We start from the raw sequence: 23,176 nt of genomic DNA on the forward strand, positions 1-23,176 counted from the left end.
GTGGTGCCTGCAGAGAGGGAAGGGTGGGACTGTGTCTGCAGCGAGGCTGGACCTGAGCCCCGAGCTCCGCCTTCTCCCCAAGTGCAGACCCAGTTGAGTCCATTCCTGTGTCCAACCCCTGCTCTGGGATCCTCTCTGTTCACCCACCACCAGCTCTGCCCCCTTCCCCCAGCAGCGATGTCTCGGCTCCTCATGGGCAACCCACCCGGACCCGGACCACTTGTTCTCCCCAGAGGCACAGAGGTCTGGACACAGCTCTCATCACGTGCTGCAATTCATCCTCTCAATGAGTGACAGCCTTTTCTCCTAATTTGTAAAATGCAGAAGTAGGTACTGACCATGGGAAGTGAACCAGAGACAAGTGCAAAGGAGATTCAGGAAACATCTCTCGAGGCTTGAGGGACATCTGGCGTGTCCACTTCTGACCTTGGCGCCGGTCCTTGGAGGGACCGAGAGCTCGTTAGCTCCGAGGATGGGAGGCAGGACCACGTGTCTGCTCCCGGCTCTGTTTCTTCTTGTCATCCCAGGTGAGTGGGGAGGAGCTTCCGACCCTGGAGTGACTGAGGCAGGAGATCCTGAGGGTCTGTCCTGGGGGAACATGACAGGGTCCATTCGTTCATCCAGACACTGATTTGTGAATCAAATATCATGTTTACTGTTAACACCTCACAGCTTCTATGTTAGGTGCTGAGAAACAAGAAACCAAACCAAACCCAAGTGTCCCCCCCGTAGGACAGTGTTTTTCAACCCTTGCCATTCTAGACACACAGATGAATGAGTGAAAACGGGGGTGATGAAGGAATCCACTCCTGAAGAGCTTTTTAAAGCTTTATTTCTGGCTGCACTGGGGCGTGGGGGTGCTTGAGGGCTTTCTCTGGGTGTGGCGCGTGGGCTTCTCATAGCAGTGGCTTCTCTGGTCCCAGAGCACAGACTCCAGCGGGTGCAGGCTCCGCAGCTGTGGTGCAGGCGCCGAGTTTCCTGCCCCACCCATGGAATGGGGAGTCTTCCTGGGGTGGAACCTGTGCTCCTGCATTGGACCATCGGAAAGTCCTTAAAGTTTTTATTGTGATTTTTTTCCTCACTATTTTGTTGATTTGGGGCATCCCTGGTAGCTCAGATGGTAAAAAAAATTCACCTATAAGGCAGGATATCCTGATTCAACCCCTGGGTCAGGAAGATCCTTGGAGAAAGGAATCGCAACCTACTCCAATATTTTTGCCTAGAGAATTCCATGACAGACCATGGGGTGGCAAAGAGTCAGACTCGACTTAGCGATAACACTTCCATTTTATTTTCTGAGCATGTGGAAATGTTTAACTTCTGTTTTATTATTAATTTCTAGCTTAGTTGAATTATATCCAGAGAACATTCTCAATGACTTCAGTCCTTGGAAAATTTCAGTGACCTATTTTGTGGCAGTCTCTTTAATGGTCAATTTTTGTAAATGTTCTCTATGTGCTTTCAAAAAACGTGTTGTTTGAAGTTGTTAGATCGTGTTCCACATGCTTCTAGTTGCATCTCAAACTCATGCTGAACAATCACGCTGAATGTTTATTGACTGTGAAGAAGTGGTCAGAGTTTCTGTGAGTGGGTTTGCATTTGCATGCATGCATGCTGCTGCTTCAGTCGTGTCCGAGTCTTTGTGACTCCATGGACCGTAGTCTGCCAGCCTCCTCTGTCCGTTGGATTCTCCAGGCAACAATACTGGAGTGGGTTGCCAAGCCCTCCTCCAGGGGATCTTTCTGACCTAGGGATGGAACTTGTCTCCTGCGGCTCCTGAATTGCAGGCAGATTCTTTACCCCTGAGCCACTGGGAAGCTCCGGGTTTGTGGTGACTTCAGTAAATTTAAATAATTTTTAATGGAGGTCTGATTTAAGTGATTTCCAGTGCTCGGAATGCCTTTATGCAAGTTTCAGTTCAGTTCAGTTCAGTGTCTCAGTCGTGTCCGATTCGTTGTGACCCCATGGACTGCAACACGCCAGGCCTCCCTTTCCGTGACCCCATGGACTGCAACACGCCAGGCCTCCCTTTCCATCACCAACTCCTGGAGTTCACTCAAACTCGGGTCCATTGAGTCAGTGATGCCATCCAACCATCTCATCCTCTGTCATCTCCTTCTCCTCCCACCTTCAATCTTTCCCAGCATCAGGGTCTTTTCCAATGAGTCGGTTCTTCACATCAGGTGGCCAAAGCATTGGAGTTTCAGCTTCAGCATCAGTCCTGCCAATAAATATTCAGGACTGACTTCTTTTAGGATGGACTGGTTGGATCTCCTTGTTGTCCAAGGGACTCTCAAGAGTCTTCTTCAACATCACAGTTCAAAAGTATCAATTTTTCAGCGCTGAGCTTTCTTTATAGTCCAACTCTCACGTCCATACATGACTAGTGGGAAAACCATAGCTTTGAAAAGACAGACCTAGAGTGAAAATAATGAGCAAGTGAGTGCTGTCCTGTCCTTGCTTTTGTCCTACAAAAGCACTTCTCCCAGGAATTTGGGAGTGGAATTTACAGTTCAGTGAACATAATGGGACGTGTCCTGTATGGAGTCCATAGCACACGGAGCCCCAGTAGCAACCACTGCCTTGGTCAGCTTCAAGGAGGCCCCTGCAGCACATTCACTCCACCATACCCAGTTTACCGCTTTACTACATCGTAGCCAGTGGGAACAGCCTCCCCGCAGACGTGTTAAGGGGGTGTTTCAGCTGGACCTCCTGAGGTCGTCAGTGCAGAGTCATCTTCTGTGGAAATGGGTCCTCTGGTCTTTCCTCCCCATCAGAGCAGAATAACACAGGGATGGCTGCAAACAGACGTGGCTGGAATGGAAAGACTCACTGGCCGCAGACAGGGGAAGTGGGATGATCTCAGGAAGTTGCTCTTGCTCTGTGTCAGTGTTTGTGTTTCTTCGAGATCCGCAGTTGTGCTTTTATGGGATTTTTCTGGTGGCTTTGACTAGGATTTTGAAGGGCAAAAGGTCCATCTTGTGGAAGGTGTATCCCTTCCTTGACTGTTACTCCGCTCAGGAGGCCCTTGGGTCTGGTGAACTATTCACAATGCAGGAGGCTGTGGCCCTGCCTCAGGGTGGGAGGTGACAGGTACATGGATTTGTGTTTCCAGGCTCATCTGCCATCTCGGGTCCCAGAGCAGTGAGAGGTGTGGAGCGGGGCTCACTGACTGTGCGGTGTCGATACGACCCTGGGTATGAGCGCTACGTGAAGTGGTGGTGCCGGGGGGCTGCCTGGAACAACTGTCGCTTCGTTATTAAAACCACTGGATCAGAGAAGGAGGTGAAGAAGGGCCGGGTGTCCATCAGGGACAACCAGAAAGACCGCTCGTTCACCGTGACCATGGAGGAGCTCAGGCTGGACGATTCAGACACTTACTGGTGTAGGATTGAGAGAACTGGACCTGACCTGGGGAACCCAGTAGAAGTGACCATTGACCCAGGTAAGAGTATGTGTGTGTGTGGACGTGTCTCTTCAGGGCCTGCTCTGTCCAGGGACCCAACTGTCCCTCAGAGGGAATGTCCCAGGGGTGGGGGAGTCCTGAGGGCTCACGGAGCCCCCCTGACCACCTGGGCTGGGAGGGGCTGGGCTTCCCCTCGACGCTCTCCTGGCTCCAGGGCCGCCTCCAGGCTGGGATCAGGCTTTCCCAACACCCTGTTTCCCTGCACACAGTCAGTGCCCGAGTCTGCTCCCAAGGAGATGAAGGCGGTGGGACCAGTGTCAGCCTGTGGGCCAAGGGACCTTCCTCTGTGGGACCTGGAGACCCCGATTCCTGCAGCACTTTCCTGGGACCCCTGCTGCCCAGGGGGTGCTCCTGCTCTTTCTGGAATTCGGGGTTGGGACTTCAGAGCTGCCATGCCCACCGTGTGTTCCATAGCCCATCTCAGGGGGAAGTCCCAGCCCAGTGGGGGATGCTGTGCTTAATTCTGGGGTCTGGGAAGGGCTTCACAGTCAGAAGGCTGCATTTCTGGTGCATGAAACCCCATCATGAGCCATTTATACATCTAAGTTGAAGAACACTCTCTTCCTCAGTCCTTCTAGAAGGCAAGCCACTCCTGGGCATGTTAGCGGAGGCACCTTGGTTTGACCAATTTTGTCTGTTGGTCTCTGCTTCTGCTGACCCTCGGACTGGGCGAGCCCCCTCACTGGGCACCTCTGGCAGAGAGGGGTGGACACACAGTCAATGGCTCCCTTACACATACACCCTGAACCTGGAGGCCCATTATACTTGCAAAGCAGAGCAGGTTCATCTCAGTCAATCCTGACAACACTCCTGAGAGTAACTATCCCCGTCACGGGAGCTTAATAACATCCTCCAAGTGCAGGCTCTTCCTGAACCTTGGGATTTTGCTCAGGGCTGGTCCTGACTTTTGAAGTCACAGATCTTGGCTGTGTCAGCTGCCTGGCAGCCCCCATTCTACTCCTGTCCTCGTGGATAAGCAGATGGGGGAGGCACTGGCCGCGGCCCTGTCATGAGCAGCTGGAGCATTTGAATTCTGCTGCCCTCCAGCTGCCCTTGGCCTGAGGTGACCCTGGGCCCCTCTAACCTCCCTGGACCTGTGCCAGCCCCACTGCCTCTGAGGCTCTGAGTCTCCCGGAGGCCAGGGAGATATAAGCAGTCCAGGCTGTTGGCCGCTCCTTTGGCCCTGCTCCAGACTCCTCTGGGCAAGGAGGCCCATGCTCCCCAAACCCCCATCCCCCAGACTCAGAGCCACGTTTAGGGCGGCGGGCAGGTGAGCAGGCAGAGTGGTGTGTAACCTGGTCTGTATGTTTTGCAGCACCTACAGTGTCGATCTCCACCCTCGCCACCTCCAATGCCAACATGTTCACGGCACCAGTTGCCCCAAAAGAGAATCAAGGGCAACTGTAAGTACCATTTGGGCTTTTGATCTGCACGAGATGTCTGACTGTCTCATTTTACCAAAAGATAAGCACTGCGTACCCACTCCTGCCCATCCCTTAAAAAAAAAATTATTTAATTTTTTTGGATATGTTCGGTCTTCTTTGTCCTGGGCTCAGTGCCTTTTGCAGGCGTATTGCTTCCAACGTCCATCCGTCCCATTTTTACTGTGTGAACTTCCACGTGCCCTGCACTGTGTGGGGACACAGACAAGGAGCATCTCCTGCCGAGCTCAGAGATGGAGACTCTGAGTCTGGGACTCGGTCGAGACGGCAGCCAGTGTGGAGGGCACGGCTGGTGTGTGTGGGCCCCAGCGGGGCTCCTGGTCCAGATTCTGGGAGAGCAGGGAAGGCCTGATAAGCCCTGTTTCCCCTAACTTCTGCTATGGCAACAGCAGTGACACTCATATCTCCTGGCAGCTCACAGAGGCTTTCCTGTCATTATTCTGTTAATTCTTCGCCCCTGCCTACACCACTTATGAGAAGGAATGGACAGATAGGCACGTTCCCCATTCACAGAGGAACCAACTGAGTCTCACCCATGCCCCTTAGTGCCCTGCCCAGCCAGTGCAGCCAAAGGGGCTTTCTGTACGCTGCGAGGTCCCTCTCACTTCCTCCTTCACTCTCCCTGGCCCTCTCTGCTTCTAGATCTGCCCCATTTCCTATTGCTGGGCCTTCACACAGAATATCTGTGGGCCACCCCCATTCTTCCTCCGGGAACACTTGCCTTCCCCTGTCACTTTTGCTGTGTGTTTGGAAAGTTTCTTTCTACCAAACTGCTGTGAATAAGGAATCACTAAGGATCACTAAGAAATATCTTCAATGAATGGATCAAAGCCACCCGTAAGTGTCAGGCAGGGCCTTGGATGCACATGAGATGGCCAATTCACTCACTTATCCAACAATTAAGCATTGAGCACCCACTCCTACCTAGTCCTGTTTTTCAATTAATTGGTTTATTTCTTTTTGGCTGCTCTGGGTCTTCATCGCTGAACGCAGGCTCTCTCTGGTTGTGGTCGGTAGACTTCTCTTTGCAGTGGCTTCTCTTCTTATGGAGCAAGGGCTCTGGGCTGCATGGGCTTCAGAAGATGTAGCACATGGGCTTAGATGCTTGCAGCATGTGGGATCTTCCCAGACCAAGGATCCAACCCATGACCCCTGGATTGGCAGTGGATTCTTTATCACTGGACCACCAGGGAAGCCTGCCCATCCCTGTTTTAGAAATATGAGGGGATATGAGGATTATCCAAATATCCAGCTGTCTGCCTTCCAGGTACTTATATCACCTAATCAACGTACCAGAGTTAAGTGATTGATTGGTGACTTCATTTGACAAATTTCTGTGAAGAATAAGGGATGATTCTTGTATTAGCTTGGCTGCCATGGCAAAGTAACACAGGCCAGGTGGCTTAGACAACATTCATTTTTCACAGCTCTGGAGGCCAGGGTCTGTGGTCAAGGTGTCAGCGTATCTCCTTTCTCCCAAGGGCTCCCTCCTTAGCTGTGTAGACGGCCGTCTTCCTCGCTGTGCATCTCGTGGTTTCCCCTTTTTGTGTGTTTATGTTCTAAGCTCTTCTCCTTCTGATGAGGACACTGGTCCTTTCCTGCCCAGGAGAGCAGCGAGGGTCAGAACAGGGAGACATGAAGAAGGAGAGTCTGGGGGGTGAAGGCTGTTGTCACCCTGGGGTCCCAGGCTGGCCCTCGTGTAGGGTATTGGAACCTGGGACCTGGGAGAGCTGAGAGGAGGGGACCTGGGGGGCATCTCACTTCCTGTCCCCATGTTCCCCACAGGCCCCTGCTGGGCAGCGTCCACTTCCTGCTCCTGGTCTTCCTGAAGATGCCCTTGCTCCTGGGTATGCTCGGTGCTGTCCTCTGGGTCAACAGGCCTCTGAGGAGCTCTGGGGGGAATCCCGAGAAAAACCAGTAGCCCCCATGCTCTTCAATATTGTCCAGAGATTAAAGACCCTCAAACGGAACAAAAAGGCATTTTTCTCAGGCAATGACAGTGGTCAGTGGCGACTGTGGTTCTCGAGGCAGCGTGGCCCCCCGCTTCAAGAATCAGTCCCCTAGTCCCTGGAAACCTGCTGCTCTGATGCTCCAGTCTGGCTCTAGTTTCGCCCTTCCCTGCACAGCCTCTGGCCTTCTTCATCCTGAGGCCTCCAACACAGGAGAAACTACAGGAAGGAATGGAAGAGCGGATGCCTTCTTCTGGGCCCAGTTCCTTGGAGGACATATATGATCTCAAGTCTGTGTCACACACAACGTAATGCACTTATTCTTGCATTGTGTGCGGGGCAGGGGTCAGCCAATCGTGGGCTTGAGATTCTGTGTGTGTGTGCTCGATCGTGTCCGACTCTTTGTGACCCCATGGACTGTAGCCCGAGAGGCTCCTCTCTCCATGGGATTTCCCAGACATGAATACTGGAGTGGGTTGCCATTTCCTCCTCCAGGGAATCTTCCCGACCCAGGTGTTGATCCGTGTCTCCTGCATCTCCCGCATTTGCAAGTGGACCACTGAGCCACCTGGGAAATTCTAGACCCCATGAAAGTAGAAAATGTGCAAAACGATGATAATATGCCAACTGCATGTGAAGATATGAAAGTATAAGTGGACAGAGGGACTTTGCTGGTGGTCCAGTGGGTAAGAATCTGGCTTGCAATGCAGGGGCTGTGGGCTCAATCCCTGGTTGGGGAACCACGACTGTGCAGTGCAACGAAAGATTCTGCATGACTCATGAAGATCCCGGGGGGGCGATGCAGCCAGATAAATAAAGAAAATATTTTCTTAAAAAGAGGTCAGAAGACTCTGGCATCCCTGCCCTGATGTATTTTGTGTGTTTGAAATGAGATTCTAGTACCAGCGCCATCCCTCACGTCCTGGACACACCTGAAGATGAGAACGACCTCACATCCTCTCCTTGTCACCATAAGTTCCCGCCCCATTAATATCTCCATTTTCTTCCCTGTCTTGAATGTATTCAGTCTGGCTGTGACTCTCACTTGGGGTCTGCAAGGAGATCCTCCATGAATTTTGGGGACTGTGGAGTAATCCATCAGTCAGACCCTGGAGTTAGCACAGATCTGCAGCTATGAGCTAGGGTGGGCTGTGGAGGGTGGGGCTTGGAGAGGACTCTTTTCCTAAAAAGATCGCTAGACTAAGAGTCCTGGGACATGAATTAAGTTCTTCCTGTGGTTCACTGGGAGGGAAGTGGGCAGGGCCTCAGGGAGCTAGTTTAGAAAAGGTCAACTGTTTTCTTCTTCTCAAGTTCCTCCCTGGGACTTTTACTTCTGGGTTGCCTTAAGACCAGAGAGGGAGGCTACTCATGTTGTCACTCTGAACTTGGGGGAGGGGGCTGCACCAGGAGCAGATGGGAAAGTAGCCTCTTTTTCATTTTTTAAAAAACTTCTTATTTTGTATTGGAGTATAGCTGATTAACAGTGTTGTGATAGCTTCAGGTGAGCAGCAAAGTGACTCAGCCATGCATATTCATGTATCCATTCTCCCCCAAACTCCCCTCCATCCAGGCTGCCACATAAGATTGAGCAGACTTCCCTGTGCTAGACAGTAGGTCCTTGTTGGTTATCCATTTATTATTTTTTTAATTAATTGATTTATTTTAATTGGAGGCTAATTACTTTACAATATTGTGGTGGTTTTTGCCATGCATTCACATGAATCAGCCATGGGTGTACATGTGTTGCCCATCCTGAACCCCTCTCCCACCTCCCTCCCCATCCCATCCCTCTGGGTCATCCTAGTGCACCAGCCCTGAGCACCCTGTCTCATGCATCAAACCTGGACTGGTGATCTGTTTCACATATGATAATATACATGTTTCAATGCTACTCTGTCAAATCATCCCACCCTTGCTTTCTCCCATAGAGTCCAAAAGACTGTTCTTTATATCTGTGTCTCTTTTGCTGTCTCGCATATAGGGTCATTGTTATCATCTTTCTAAATTCCATATATATGTGTTAATATACTGTATTGGCGTTTTTCTTTCTGACTTACTTCATTCTCTATAATAGGCTCATTTCATCCACCTCATTGGAACTGATTCAAATGCATTCTTTTTAATGGCTGAGTAATATTCCACTGTGTATATGTAGCACAGCTTTCTTATCCATTCATCTGCTGATGGACATCTAGGTTGCTTCCATGTCCTGGCTATTGTAAACAGTGCTGTGATGAACACTGGGGTACACGTGTCTCTTTCAATTCTGGTTTCCTCAGTGTGTATGCCCAGCAGTGGGATTGCTGGGTTGTATGGCAGTTCTATTTCATTTTTTAAGGAATTGCCCCACTGTTCTCCATAGTGGCTGTACTAGTTTGCATTCCCACCAACAGTGTAAGAGGATTCTTTTTCCTCTACACTCTCTCCAGCATTTATTGTTTGTAGACTTTTTGATAGCAGTCATTCTGACTGCTCATTGTGATTTTGATTTGCATTTCTCTGATAATGACTGATGTTGAGCATCTTTTCATGTGTTTGTTAGCCATCTGTATGTCTTCTTTGGAAAAATGTCTGTTTAGTTCTTTGGCCCATTTTTTGACTGGGTCATTTATTTTTCTGGAATTGAGCTTCAGGAGATGCTTGTATATTTTTGAGATTAATTCTTTGTCAGTTGCCTCATTTGCTATTATTTTCTCCCATTCTGAAGGCTGTCTTTTCACCTTGCTTATAATTTCCTTTGTTCTGCAAAAGCTTTTAAGTTTAATTAAGTCCCATTTGTTTATTTTTGCTTTTATTTCCATTACTCTGGGAGGTGGATCATAGAGGATCCTGCTATGATTTATTTCAGAGAATGTTTTGCCTATGTTTTCCTTTAGGAGATTTATAGTTTCTGGTCTTACATTTAGATCTTTAATCCATTTTGAGTTTATTTTTGTTTATGGTGTTAGAAAGAGTTCTAGTTTCATTCTTTTACAAGTAGTTGATGAGTTTTCCCAGCACAGCTTGTTAAAGAGATTGTCTTTTCTCCATCGTATATTCGTCTTCCTTTGTCAAAGATAAGGTATCCATATGTGCATGGATTTATCTCTGGGCTTTTTATTTTGTTCCATTGATCTATATTTCTGTCTTTGTGCCAGTTCCATAGTGTCTTGATGACTGTAGCTTTGTAGTATAGCCTTAAGTCAGCAGTTTGATTCCTCCAGTTCCATTCTTCTTTCTCAAGATTGCTTTGGCTATTTGAGGTTTTTTGTATTTCCATACAAATTGTGAAATTATTTGTTCTAGTTCTGTGAAAAATACCGTTGGTGGCTTGATAGGGATTGCATTGAATCTGTAGATTGCTTTGGGTAGTATACTCATTTTTACTATATTGATTCTTCTGATCCATGAGCATGGTATATTTCTCCATGTATTTGTGTCATCTTTGATTTCTTTCATCAATGTTTTATAGTTTTCTATATATAGATCTTTTGTTTTCTTAGGTAGATTTATTCCTAAGTATTTTATTCTTTTTGTTGCAATGGTGAATGGAATTGTTTCCTTAATTTCTCTGTTTCCTCATTGTTAGTGTACAGGTATGCAAGGGGTTTCTCTGTGTTAATTTTATATCCTGCAAATTTACTATATTCATTGATTAGCTCTAGTAATTTTCTGGTGGAGGCTTTAGGGTTTTCTATGTAGAGGATCATGTCATCTGCAAACAGTGAGAGTTTTCCAATTTGGATTCCTTTTGTTTCCTTTTCTTCTCTGATTGCTGTGGCTAAAACTTCCAAAACTATGTTGAATAGTAGTGGTGAGAGTGGGCACCCTTGTCCTGTTCATGACTTTAGGGGCTGCTGCTGTTGCTAAGTCACTTCAGTTGTCTCTGACTCTGTGTGACCCCATAGATGGCAGCCCACCAGGCTCCTCTGTCCCTGGGATTCTCCAGGCAAGAATACTGGAGTGGATTGCCATTTCCTTCTCCAGACTTTAGGGGAAATGCTTTCAGTTTTTCACCATTGAGGATAATGTTTGCTGTGGGTTTATCATATATGGCTTTTATTATGTTGAGGTATGTTCATTCTATGCCTGCTTTCTGGAGGGCTTTTATCATAAATGGATACTGAATTTTGTCAAAGACTTCCTCTGCATCTACTGAAATAATCATATGGTTTTTATCTTTCAATTTGTTAATGTGATATATTACATTGATTGATTTGTGAATATTGAAGAATCCTTGCATCCCTGGGATAAAGCCCACTTGGTCATGATGTATGATCTTTTTAATATGTTGTTGGATTCTGTTTGCTAGAATTTTGTTAAGGATTTTTGCATCTATGTTCATCAGTGATATTGGCCTATAGTTTTCTTTCCCTGTGGCATCTTTGTCTGGTTTTGGTATTAGGGTGATGGTGGCCTCATAGAATGAGTTTGGAAGTTTACCTTCCTCTGTGATTTTCTGGAATAGTTTGAGTAGGGTAGGTGTTAGCTCTTCCCTAAATTTTTGATAGAATTCAGCTGTGAAGCCATCTGGTCCTGGGATTTTATTTGTTGGGAGATTTCTGATTACAGTTTCGATTTCCATGCTTGTGATGGGTCTGTTAAGATTTTCTATTTCTTCCTGGTTCAGTTTTAAAAAGTTATACTTTTCTGAGAATTTTTCCATTTCTTCCAAGTTGTCCATTTTATTGGCATATAGTTGCCGATTATAATCTCTTATGATCCTTTGTATTTCTGTATTGTCTGTTGTGATTTCTCCATTTTAATTTCTAATTTTGTTGATTTGATTCTTCTCCCTTTTTTTCTTTATGAGTCTGGCTAATGGTTTGTCTATTTTATTTATCTTCTCAAAGAACCAGCTTTTAGCTTTGTCGATTTTTGCTATGGTCTCCTTTGTTTCTTTTTCATTTATTTCTGATCTAATTTTTTATGATTTCTTTCCTTCTACTAACCCTGGAGTTCTTCATTTCTTCTTTTTCTTGTTGCTTTAAGTGTAGAGTTAGGTTATTTATTTGATTTTTCTCCTGTTTCTTGAGGTAAGCTTGTATTGCTATGAACCTTCCCCTTAGTACTGCTTTTACTGAATCCCATAGGCATTGGGTTGTTGTGTTTTCATTGTCATTCATTTCTATGCATATTTTGATTTCTTTTTTTATTTCTTCTGTGATTTCTTGGTTATTCAGAAGCATGTTGCTTAGCCTCCATATGTTTGTATTTTTAATAGTTTTTTTTCTCTGTTGCTGCTGCTGCTGCTAAGTCGCTTCAGTCATGTCCGACTCTGTGTGACCCCATTGATGGCAGCCCACCAGGCTCTGCCATCCCTGGGATTCTTCAGGCAAGAACACTGGAGTGGGTGGCCATTTCCTTCTCCAATTTTTCCCTGTAGTTGACATCTAGTCTTACCGCATTGTGATCAGAAAAGATGCTTGAGATGATTTCAATTTTTTTGAATTTACCAAGGCTATATTTATGGCTCAGGATGTGAACTATCCTGGAGAAGGTTCATGTGCACTTGAGGAAAAGGTGAAATTCATTGTTTTGGGGTAAAATGTCCTATAGATATCAATTAGGTCTAACTGGTCCATTGTATCATTTAAAGTTTGTGTTTCCTTGCTCATTTTCTGTTTAGTTGATCTATCCATAGGTGTGAGTGGCGTATTAAAGTCTCCCACTATTATTGTGTTACTGTTATTTTTGCCTTTCATACTTGTTATCATTTGCCTTACATATTGTTGTGCTCCTATGTTGGGTGTGTATATATTTATAATTTTATCTTCTTCTTGGATTGATCCTTTGATCATTATGTAGTGTCCTTCTTTGTCTCTTTTCATCGCCTTTATTTCACAGTCTATTTTATCTGATATGAGTACTGCTACTCCTGCTTTATTTTGGTCTCCATTTGCCTGAAATATCTTTTTCCAGCCCTTCACTTTCAGTCTGTATGTTTCCCTTGTTTTGAGATGGGTCTCTTGTAGAGAGCATATACAGGGGTCTTATTTTTTTATCCATTCAGCCAGTCTTTGTCTTTTGTTTGGGGCATTCAACCCATTTACACTTAACGTAATTATCAATAAATATGATCCTGTTGCCATTTACTTTGTTGTTTTGGGTTCGAGTTTATAAACCTTTTCTGTGTTTCCTGTCTAAAGAAGATCCTTTAGCACTTGTTAAAGAGCTGGTTTGGTGGTGCTGAATTCTCTCAGATTTTGCTTGTCTGTAAAGCTTTTGATTTCTCCTTCATATTTGAATGAAATCCTTGCTGGGTAAAGTAATCTGGATTGTAGGTTTTTCTCTTTCATCACTTTAAGTATGTCCTGCCATTTCCCTTCTGGCCTAAAGAGTTTCTATAGAAAGATCAGCTGTTATCCTTATGGGAATCCCTTTGTGTGTTATTTGTTGTTTTTCTCTTGCTGCTTTTAATATTTGTTCTTTGTGTTTGATCTTCATTAAATTGATTAATATGTGTCTTGGGGTGTATGGATGTGAGAGTTGGACTGTGAAGAAGGCTGAGTGCCGAAGAACTGATGCTTTAGAACTGTGGTGTTGGAGAAGACTCTTGAGAGTCCCTTGGACTGCAAGGAGATCCAACCAGTCCATTCTGAAGGAGATCAGCCGTGGGATTTCTTTGGAAAGAATGATGCTAAAGCTGAAACTCCAGTACTTTGGCCACCTCATGTGAAGAGTTGACTCATTGGAAAAGACTCTGATGCTGAGAGGGATTGGAGGCAGGAGGAGAGGGGGATGACAGAGGATGAGATGGCTGGATAGCATCACTGACTCGATGAACGTGAGTCTGAGTGAACTCTGGGAGTTGGTGATGGACAGGGAGGCCTGGCATGCTGCGATTCATGGGGTCACAAAGAGTCAGACACGACTGAGCAACTGAACTGAACTGAACTGGGGTGTTTCACCTTGGGTTTACCCTGTTTGGGACTCTCTGGGTTTCTTGGACTTGGGTGGCTATTTCCTTCCCCATTTCAGGGACGTTTTCAACTATTATCTCCTCCAGTATTTTCTCATGGCCTTTCTTTTTGTCTTCTTCTTCTGGGACTCCTATGATTTAAATTTTGGGGTGTTTAACATTGTCCCAGAGGTCTCTGAGGTTGTCCTCATTTAATTCTTTTTTCTGCTCTGCTTCATTTATTTCCACCATTCTATTTTCCACCTCACTTATCCTATCTTCTGCCTCAGTTATTCTACTGTTGGTTCCCTCCAGAGTGCTTTTGATCTCAGTTATTGCATAATTCATTATTGATGGACTATTTCATTTCTTATAGGTCCTTGTTAAACTTTTCTTGCATCTTCTCAACCCTTGTCTCCAGACTATCTGTAACTCCATTTTGTTTTCAAGATTTTGGATCATTTTTACTATCATTATTCTGAATTCTTTTTCAGGTAAACTCCCTATCTCCTTCTCTTTTGTTTGGTTTGGTGGGCATTTATTATGTTCCTTTACCTGCTGAATATTTCTCTGCCTTTTCATCTTATTTAGATTGCTGTGTTTGGGGTGGCCTTTCTGTATGCTGGAAGTTTGTGTTTCCTCTTTATTGTGGGGGTTCCTCCCTGTGGGTGGGGTTGGATGAGTGGCTTGTCAAGGTTTCCTGGTTCGGGAAGCTTGTGTCAGTGTTCTGGTGGGTGGAGCTGGATCTCTTCTCTCTGGAGTGCAATGAAGTGTCCAGTAGTGAGTTTTTAGGTGTCTATGGGTTTGGTGTGACTTTTGGCTGCCTGTATTTTAATGCTCAGGGTTATGTTCCTGCATTGTTGGAGAATTAACTTGGTATGTCTTGCTCTGAAACTTGTTGGCTCTGGGTGGAGCTTGGTTTCAGTGTAGGTATGGAGGCTTTTCGGAGAAGGCAATGGCACCCCACTCCAGTACTCTTGCCTGGAAAATCCCATGGATGGAGGACCCTGGTAGGCTGCAGTTCATGGGATCGCTAAGAGTCAGACACGACTGAGCGACTTCACTTTCACTTTTCACTTTCATACATTGGAGAAGGAAATGGCAATGGAGAATCCCAGGGATGGGGGAGCCTAGTGGGCTGCTGTTTATGGGGTCTCACAGAGTCGGACATGACTGAAGTGACTTAGCAGCAGCATGGAGGCTTTTGGATGAGCTCTTGTCAATTAATGTTCCCTGGAGTCAGGAGTTTTCTGGTGTTCTCAAATTTTGGATTTAAGACTCCCGCCTCTGGCTTTCAGTCTTATTCTTACAGTAGCCTCAAGACTTCTCCATCCATACAGCATTGATGATAAAACATCTAGGTTAATGGTGAAAAGATTCTCCACAGTGAGGGACACCCAGAGAGGTTCACAGAGTTATATGGAGAAGAGAAGAGGGAGGAGAGAGAGGTGACCAGGAGGAGAGGAGTGGGAGTCAAAAGGAGAGAGACCAAGCTAGCCAATAATCAGTTCCCTAAGTGTTCTCCACAGCCCAGAACACCCAAAGAGATTCACAGATTTAAGTAGAGAAGAGAAGGGGGAGGGAGGAGATAGAGGTGACCTGGGGGAGAAAAAGGAGAGTCAAAAGGGGAGAGAGCAATCAAACCAGTAATCACACTCCTAACTAAAAATGGGTACTGAAGATTGGATTCTTAAAGGTACAAAATTAATAACAAATACCAAAAAAGGAAATTAAAAATCTAGAGTAGAGGTTAGACTCTCAAAAATACAGTATTAAAAAAACAACAAAATTGCAAAAATTATAAAATATATATATATATATGAAATTTGCTTTAAAAATAGGGTCTTTTTTTGCAAGGTAATAGTAGGTTTTAAAAATTAAAATTAAAGGAGTAGTAAAGAGCTTAAAAATTAAAAAAAATTAAAAATGATAATAGTAAAATACATTCAGGAATTTCTCTGGAGCTGTTGAGGGCAGTGTGGGGTCAGTTCAGTTTCAGATAATTCCTTGTTCCAGCTTATATTTTTTCTCAATGTCAACAGGCCCCTTCCAATGTAGTCAATGCTAACTACAGGTTTTAATATGTTGCACCTGTCAGTTCCAAAGCGGTTCCCTTTTCTTTATTTTGGCTCCCTCTGTTTGCAAGTCTGTTCAGGGTCTAATTTCCATCCTAACACAAGGGGGCAAAGGCAGTCATTTATTTAGGCTCACTTGTTCAACTGTGCTGTGGGAAGGGAGAAACACTGCAAACAAATATCACTGGCGTGTGTGGGCAGTGCTCGCAGTGTCTGGGCCACACTGGGTTTGCCCCCACTCACGGTGTGTGTGCTTTCCCAGTCTACACTGCTCAGGCTCCAGGTTGCTCTGCAGGGGAACTGTCTATGGTGGGCCCTGGGTTACGTGCACTTCCCAGGTCTAAGCCACTCAGGTTCAGGTTCTCGGGTACTCCACAAAGGCACAGACTCAGTTGGGTCTGAGTTTTGTGTCCTTCCCAGGTCCGAGTGGCTCAGGTGCCCAGGTGCTTGGCGAGTGCACTCTCCCCAGGTGGGCGATGCATCTTATCAACTCCCTGGTCCCAGCTGCTGGGTTTCCTGGGTGCACCGCAAGAATTCTGTCTCAGATGTGCCATGTATCTCCTCTGGGGAGCTGATCTCTGACCGCGACCCTCCTGGTAGATGTCAACTGTCCAGGATCCCAGGAAGACTTGGTTAGCAACTGGGAGGCTGCTCACAGTTTGGTGGAGGATGCCTTCTCTGGTGCCGAGATTGCCCCTCACCTTCCGGCTCTGGATGTCACCCGCCTGCCTCTCTGCCTCCAGCGGGGGATGGGCCGGTCTGCAGCTGGCTGGCTCTCTTCTGATGTTCACTCAATCCTTTGTTCAGTGAGCGGGCCAGCTTGTGCCTTAGAGCTTTTCGTGGAAAAGTTCTCTCTCTCTCTCTCTCTCTCTTTTTTCTCTCTCTGGCTCTCCCACAGTTTAGATCGCTATCTCACATTAGCTCCCCCAGATTGTCCTCAGAGCATTCAGGCCTGGCCCTTACCCTTAACATGCAGTCTGCACCTCTCTGTTCAGGCCCCGTTCACTGGTGGTGGATGTGAGTGTCTGGGCTACTTCTCTGTTGGGAGTTCTGGTTAGGCGCATAATCTGTGGGATTTTTTTTTCCCCTCCCAGTAATGTTGCCCTCTGAGAGTCCAAAACTCCCCACAGACCCACCCGTGAAAGGGTTTCCTGGTGTTTGGAAACTTCTCCTCTTTCACGACTCCCTCCCTGGGATGGGTCTCTCTTTTTATCTTTTATATTTTGTCCTACCTCCTTTCAAAGAGAATGGGCTGCCTTTCTGCATGCCTGATGTCCTCTGCCAGCATTCAGAAGTTGTTTTGTGGAATTTGTCCAGCATTCAAATGATCTTTCGACGACTATGTGGTGGAGAAAGTGGTCTCCCCGTCCTATTCCTTTGCCATCTTATGACCGCCCCTGGTTATCCATTTTAAATACAGCAGTGTGCACATGTCTATCCCAAACTTTCTAACTATCCTTTCCCCCATCCTTTCCCCTGCAACCATACATTCATTCGCCAAGTCTGGGAATCTCTTTCTGTTTTGTAAGTAAAATAATTTGCATCATTTAAGATTCCACAAGGATGTCATGTGATATTCTCCGAGAAGTCTCTTTTTCTAATCTGTTAGAGGTGAAACCTTGAGACTCTGTCTTGCCCCCTGAGAGGTGAGGGGCACATAGGAGAGAAACCAGGGTTTCAGCCTTCTGTCCTGCCATCCAGCTGAAGATTTTGCCTTCATGTAGCTAAAGCTCAGGTGGGACATTGACTGTATTCAAAGACAAAATGAGGTTGGGGAGGCCCACCCCAGACTTCCCAAAGACTCTGCTGACACAAGGAAACATCAGAGGGGCCATGTATGGGGGCCCCAGCTTGAGTACCCCAGAGGATAGGGTTATCACATTTAGCAAATAAAATTGCAGCACACTGGGGCTTCCCTGGCTTCCCTGGTGGCTAAGAGTCCACCTTCCAATGAAGAGGATGTGGATTCGATCCCTGATTGGGGAGCTAAGGTCCCACAGGCCTCTTTGCCAAAATAGCAAGAAATATAAAACAGAAGCAATATTTTAAAGTGATGAAGACTTTAAAGTGGTCTACATTAAAAAAGAAGTCTTAAAAAAAAAACCCACATGGTAAAGAATCCATCCACCTGCAATGTGGGAGACCTGGGTTGGATCCCTGGGTTGAGGAGATCCCCTGGAGGAGGGCATGGCAACCCACTCCAGTATTTGTGCCTGGGAAATCCCATGGACAGAGGAACCTGGCGGGCTACAGTCCATGTGGTAGCAGAGAGTCGGACATTACTGAGCAACTAAGCACATCACCTCACCATGATATTCACAGGGTGAGATACTCTCATAGCTCACACAACAGTCTAGGCACTCCAGCACTATTGCAACAATGCAGTCAGGCCCCTGCGTCCTTGCTCGTTTTACACTAGTCTCTGCCCAGCATCCCCGTCAAGGCCCCTCCGCCTGGAAGCCAGCTGGGACTCTTGTCCATCCTTCAGTGGCACGTGAAGTGGCACTCTCCTGGCACAATGTGCATTCTTTTGCTACAGTGTTTATGAGACATTACAGGTTGTGTTGTTTGCCAAGGCATCTCCTGACCTGAGAACACTGAAGATCAAGAATCAAAAGGAAATCCTCTGTGTCAGATGGGGACCAGGCAGGTCCTGGAGGCACCAGCTGGTCGCATTCATGAGTAGACCGGATCAGGTGGTTCCGCGTGGTGTGCTGAACCTCCTGTAAGTGAATAGCTCCAGCACTTGGATAAATGTAGGGGTGACCCGAAGGCAGCGCTTCTCATGGAGGTGTTTTGCCATCACCCCTTCCCCTGCTCCCAGAGGACATTAGGCTGGGTCTGGAGACATTTTTGATTATCACTTGGGGAGGAGTTGCAATCGGCATCTTGTGGATAGAGGCCGGGAATGCTGCTTACCACAGGAAGGTCCCTACGAAAAAGAACGATCTGGCCCCAAGTGTCCACAATGTCAAGGTTGAGAAACCCACTGTAAACCAAGCATGGAAGAGGGGAACATTTTTTCTAGTGGATATAACTTCAAGCAGTGGACATGGTTGCTAACTCCGCCTGAGTGGGGAGACAGCCAGAGGAATGAGGCTACGTGGGGTCCTGAGCAGGTGCTAACACTCCTCTGAATGGTCAGGGAAGTTGATACTGTGCTCACAGTCAAAAGTTCCAGAGTGGATTTCCTCAAGAGCCTGTTAGAATTCCCTGGAGGTCCAGACTTTGTCTCTCTCTGCATAGACACAGAGGCAGGGTCACAGTAAGAAGTTGCCTATCTGCAAGCCAGGACAGACCCTCATGATCTCCTGCCCAACCTCAGTCACTTCAGTGTCTGAAGCACCAGCCCCACTCACCTGGGATGACGAGAAGGAGCAGAGCTGGGAGCAGCCACATGGTCCAGCCTCCCATCCTCGGTGGTAACACACGCTCAATACCCTTCAAGGATGCAAAGCCAAGGTCAAGAATGGACACCCTGGATGTCCTTAGGGTTTAAGTGAAGCTGCTTGAATCTCCTTTGCACTCATCTTTGATTCATTTCCCACTGTCAGCACCTACTTTTTGCATTTTATATATTAGGAGGAAAGGGTGTCACTCTTTGAGAAGATGAATTGCAGCAGGTGATGGGAGCTGTGTCCAGAAAGACAAAGACAAACACCATATGATTTCATATATAAAGGAAATCCACCCTGAATATTCATTGGAAGGACTGATGCTGCGGCTCCAAAACTCTGGCCACCTGATGCAAAGAACTGACTCATTGGAAAAGACACTGATGCTGGGAAAGATTGAAGACAGGAGGAGAAGCGGGTAATAGAGGATGAGATGGTTGGATGGCATCACCAACTCAATGGACATGAGTCTGGGCAAACTCAGGAAGATAGTGAAGGACAGGGAAGCCTGGCGTGCTGCAGTTCATGGGGTCATAAAGAGTTGGACACGACTTACCAACTGAACAACAACAACAACAATCACTTATATGTGGAATCTAAAATATGGGACAAATAAACATATCTACAAAACAGAAACAGGCTCACAGATACAGAGGACAGACTTGTGGTTGCCAAGGGGGGAGGGCGGTTCAGGAGGGAAGGAGTGGGAGTGTGGGTTTAGCATATGTAAACTATTTTTTTTGTAGGGGAATAAACAGCAAGTATATTCTACTGTATAGCACAGGAACTATTGAAATATCCTGTGATAAACCATAAGGGAAAAAGAAAAAAATATATATATATTCTACATGTGTCCAACTGAGTTACTTTGCTGTATAGCAGAGATTGGCACAACATCATAAATCAACTATACTTCAATTAAAAAATATAATTGAAAGAACCATTAAAAAAATTTGGTCCTGGCCTGATCTATAGCACAACTGTTCTTCTTGATAAAGGAAACGAGGGTCCCTCTAACTGCTAAGAAGGAGGGGCACAGATATTTACTGAAGGCAAGAACAGCATGAGGACTGGCATCTAAGCAGGGTTAGTAGGATGAGGTGGAGCTGTCGCTAGGCTTGATGTGCCCCCCAGCCTCCTGACTCTGTGACCAGCTCTAGGTCAGAACCAAGATGGGACTGAAAGAGGGAACAGAAGGGCACATGGCACACACACACATTCACAGTATTGAAAGAGGTGTGTGTGTGTGTGTGTGTGTGTGTGTGTGTGTGTGATCAGTCACTCAGTCATGTCCAACCCTTTGCAACCCCATAGGTTGTAACCCACCAGGTCCCTCTGTCCATGGGGTTGAAAGAAATATAGCTTTCCATTTACTTATATTTCTATCTCTCAATAGAATTTTAAAGTGATTAATAATAAAAACATATTTCCCATATGAATCACCCTGTGATTCCTAGATTCCTGAGATTCCTAGAATGAATCAAACTTGATCATATTGTATCATTCTTTTAAAGTACTTCCCCAAATTTATCTTTGAGTTTTTAATATAAGAACCTTTGCATCAATGCCAATCAATGAGATTGGACTATATTTTCTTTCTCATAAATGTTCTCTTGGTCAGGTTGTCATATCAGTATTATGCTGACTTCACCCCAAAATGTTCCTTCTTTCTGGATGGCCTGGAATGGTTTCCACAGTGTTGGAAGTATCTGTTCCTTGAAGTTTTGGAAGGATAAATCACTGGGGTTTGTTCATCATTTTGAGGGTTGGAGTGGGGACTGGAGGGAATACATAGTTCCTTGGTAACATTCTCAGATTTTTCCATAGCATTTTTAAGAAAATAATTTTATTTATTTATTTGGCTGTTCTCCTTGCTGCATGGGCTTTTCTTTAGTTGCAGAGAGTGGGGGCTACACTCCAGTGGCAGTGACCGAGCTCCTCATTGCTGTGGCTTCTCTTGTCATGAGTGCTGCTCTGGAGCACAGGCTCAGTAGTCGTGGCCCACGGGACATGCAGGATCTTCTGGGACCGGGGATCAAACCCGTGTCTCCTGAATTGCCAGAAGGATTCTTTACCACTGAACTATCAGGGAAGCCCTTCCTACAGTATTTTGAAGATTTCTATTCTGCAGTAAGCTTAGGTAATGTATATTTCCCTAGAAAATTGCTGGTCTAATCTCAGTTTATGAGTATACTTGTAAATATTTTTTTCAAAATGCTCACATGAGAGTCTTTTAATTTTTTATTTATCTGGGAATATTCTCTTTTTTAATTCCTCTGTTGTATTGTCTTTTTTTCCTCACATTTTCCTCCACTCCACAAAAGGTCAGCCCTTGGGTTTGTTCATGGTTTTACCACTTTTCTGTTTTAAAATTCACTGAAGTCTGCTTTTATCTTTTTGAGAGAGAGAGAGAAAGAAAGAGAGAGATGGAGGGAGAGGAAGAGAAGTCTTCCTCTTGTAATAAGGCCACCGTCCTATCAGAACAGGGCCCCACCCTCATGACCTCATCTAATGTGGTTACCTTCCCCAGGAGGGTCAGGTCACCTAGAGGGTCAGGTCTTCAACATATAAACTGGGGTTGGAAGGAGACACAGATGTTTGGTCCATGATGGATGACTGACAGACACCTTAAAACATAAATCAGGGACTTGCCTGGTGGTCCAGTGGTGAAGACTCTGTGCTTCCAATGCAGGGGGCCTGGGTTCAATTACTGGCCGAGGAACTAGGATCTCACAGGCTGTGCAGCCAAAAAATTTAAAGACAACAGAGACAACAAAACAAGTCAGACTGGGATCTCATCCCCAAACCAGCTTTCCCACTCCAGTTTACTTGGATTCAATTCCTCCCATTGCTCCCCAAACTGGAGTGATACCCTTGACCTCTCTCTTTTGCTCATACACCATATCTGATCTGTTAAAATACCTTTCCTTCAAAATACCGATCTGCAGGATCTAACCACTCCCTCCCCTGCTCTAAATTTGAGAGCCAGTCATCATCAACTCTTGGACTTTTGCAGACTAACTGGTCTCCCAGTTCTCATGTTAGACCCCCTTCCTCAACTGAAGAGTCTACTCAGTTCAGTTCAGTTGCTCAGTCCTGTCCGACTCTTTGCAGCATGCCAATCCCACGGACTGAAGCACGCCAGGCCTCCCTGTCCATCACCAATTCCTGGAGCCTACTCAAACTCATGTCCATTGTGTCAGTGATGCCATACAATCATCTCATCCTCTGTTGTCCCCTTCTTCAGCCTTCAATCTTTTCCTTAGCATCAGGGTCTTTTTCAGTGAGTCGGCTCTTTGCATCAGGTGGCCAAAGTATTGGAGTTTCAGCTTCAACATGAGCCCTTCCAATGAATATTCAGGACTGATTTCCTTTAGGATTGACTGGTTGGATCTCCTTGCAGTCCAAGGAACTCTCAAGAGTCTTCTCCAACACCACAGTTCAAGAGCATCAATTCTTAAGCGCTCAGCTTTCTTTATGGCCCAACTCTCACATCCATACATGACCACTGGAAAAACCATAGCTTGGACTAGACAGACCTTTCTTGGCGAAGTAATGTCTCTGCTTTTTAATATGTTATGACCAATAGGTCAGTCAGAACTTTTCTTCCAAGGAGCAAGCGTCTTTTAATTTCATGGCTGCAATCACCATCTGCAGTGATTTTGGAGCCCAGAAAAATAAAGTCTGTCACTGTTTCCATTATTTCCCCATCTTTTTGCCATTAAGTTATGATTCTACAGTGGAAGTGAGAAATAGATTTAAGGGCCTAGATCTGATAGATAGAGTGCCTGGTCAACTATGGACTGAGGTTCGTGACATTGTACAGGAGTCAGGGATCAAGACCATCCCCATGGAAAAGAAATGCAAAAAAGCAAAATGGGTGTCTGGGGAGCCCTTACAAATAGCTGTGAAAAGAAGAGAAGTGAAAAGCAAAGGAGAAAAGGAAAGATATAAGCATCTGAATGCAGA

The 23,176-nt window shown here is 45.9% G+C and overlaps 1 protein-coding gene across 1 annotated transcript; it reads left to right on the forward strand.

Annotated features, from left to right (window-relative positions):
• The first annotated feature begins 346 nt into the window (after positions 1-346).
• LOC509881 (CMRF35-like molecule 5) lies at positions 347-7,696 on the forward strand. Its single transcript, XM_002696191.7, has 4 exons — positions 347-527; positions 3,116-3,445; positions 4,782-4,869; positions 6,694-7,696. The coding sequence occupies exons 1-4, from the start codon at positions 473-475 to the stop codon at positions 6,827-6,829; spliced, it is 609 nt and encodes a 202-aa protein (XP_002696237.2). The 5' UTR covers positions 347-472; the 3' UTR covers positions 6,830-7,696.
• The last annotated feature ends 15,480 nt before the right edge of the window (positions 7,697-23,176 follow it).

This window comes from Bos taurus, chromosome 19 (assembly GCF_002263795.3).
Source record: "Bos taurus isolate L1 Dominette 01449 registration number 42190680 breed Hereford chromosome 19, ARS-UCD2.0, whole genome shotgun sequence".
NCBI classification, from domain to species: domain Eukaryota; kingdom Metazoa; phylum Chordata; class Mammalia; order Artiodactyla; family Bovidae; genus Bos; species Bos taurus.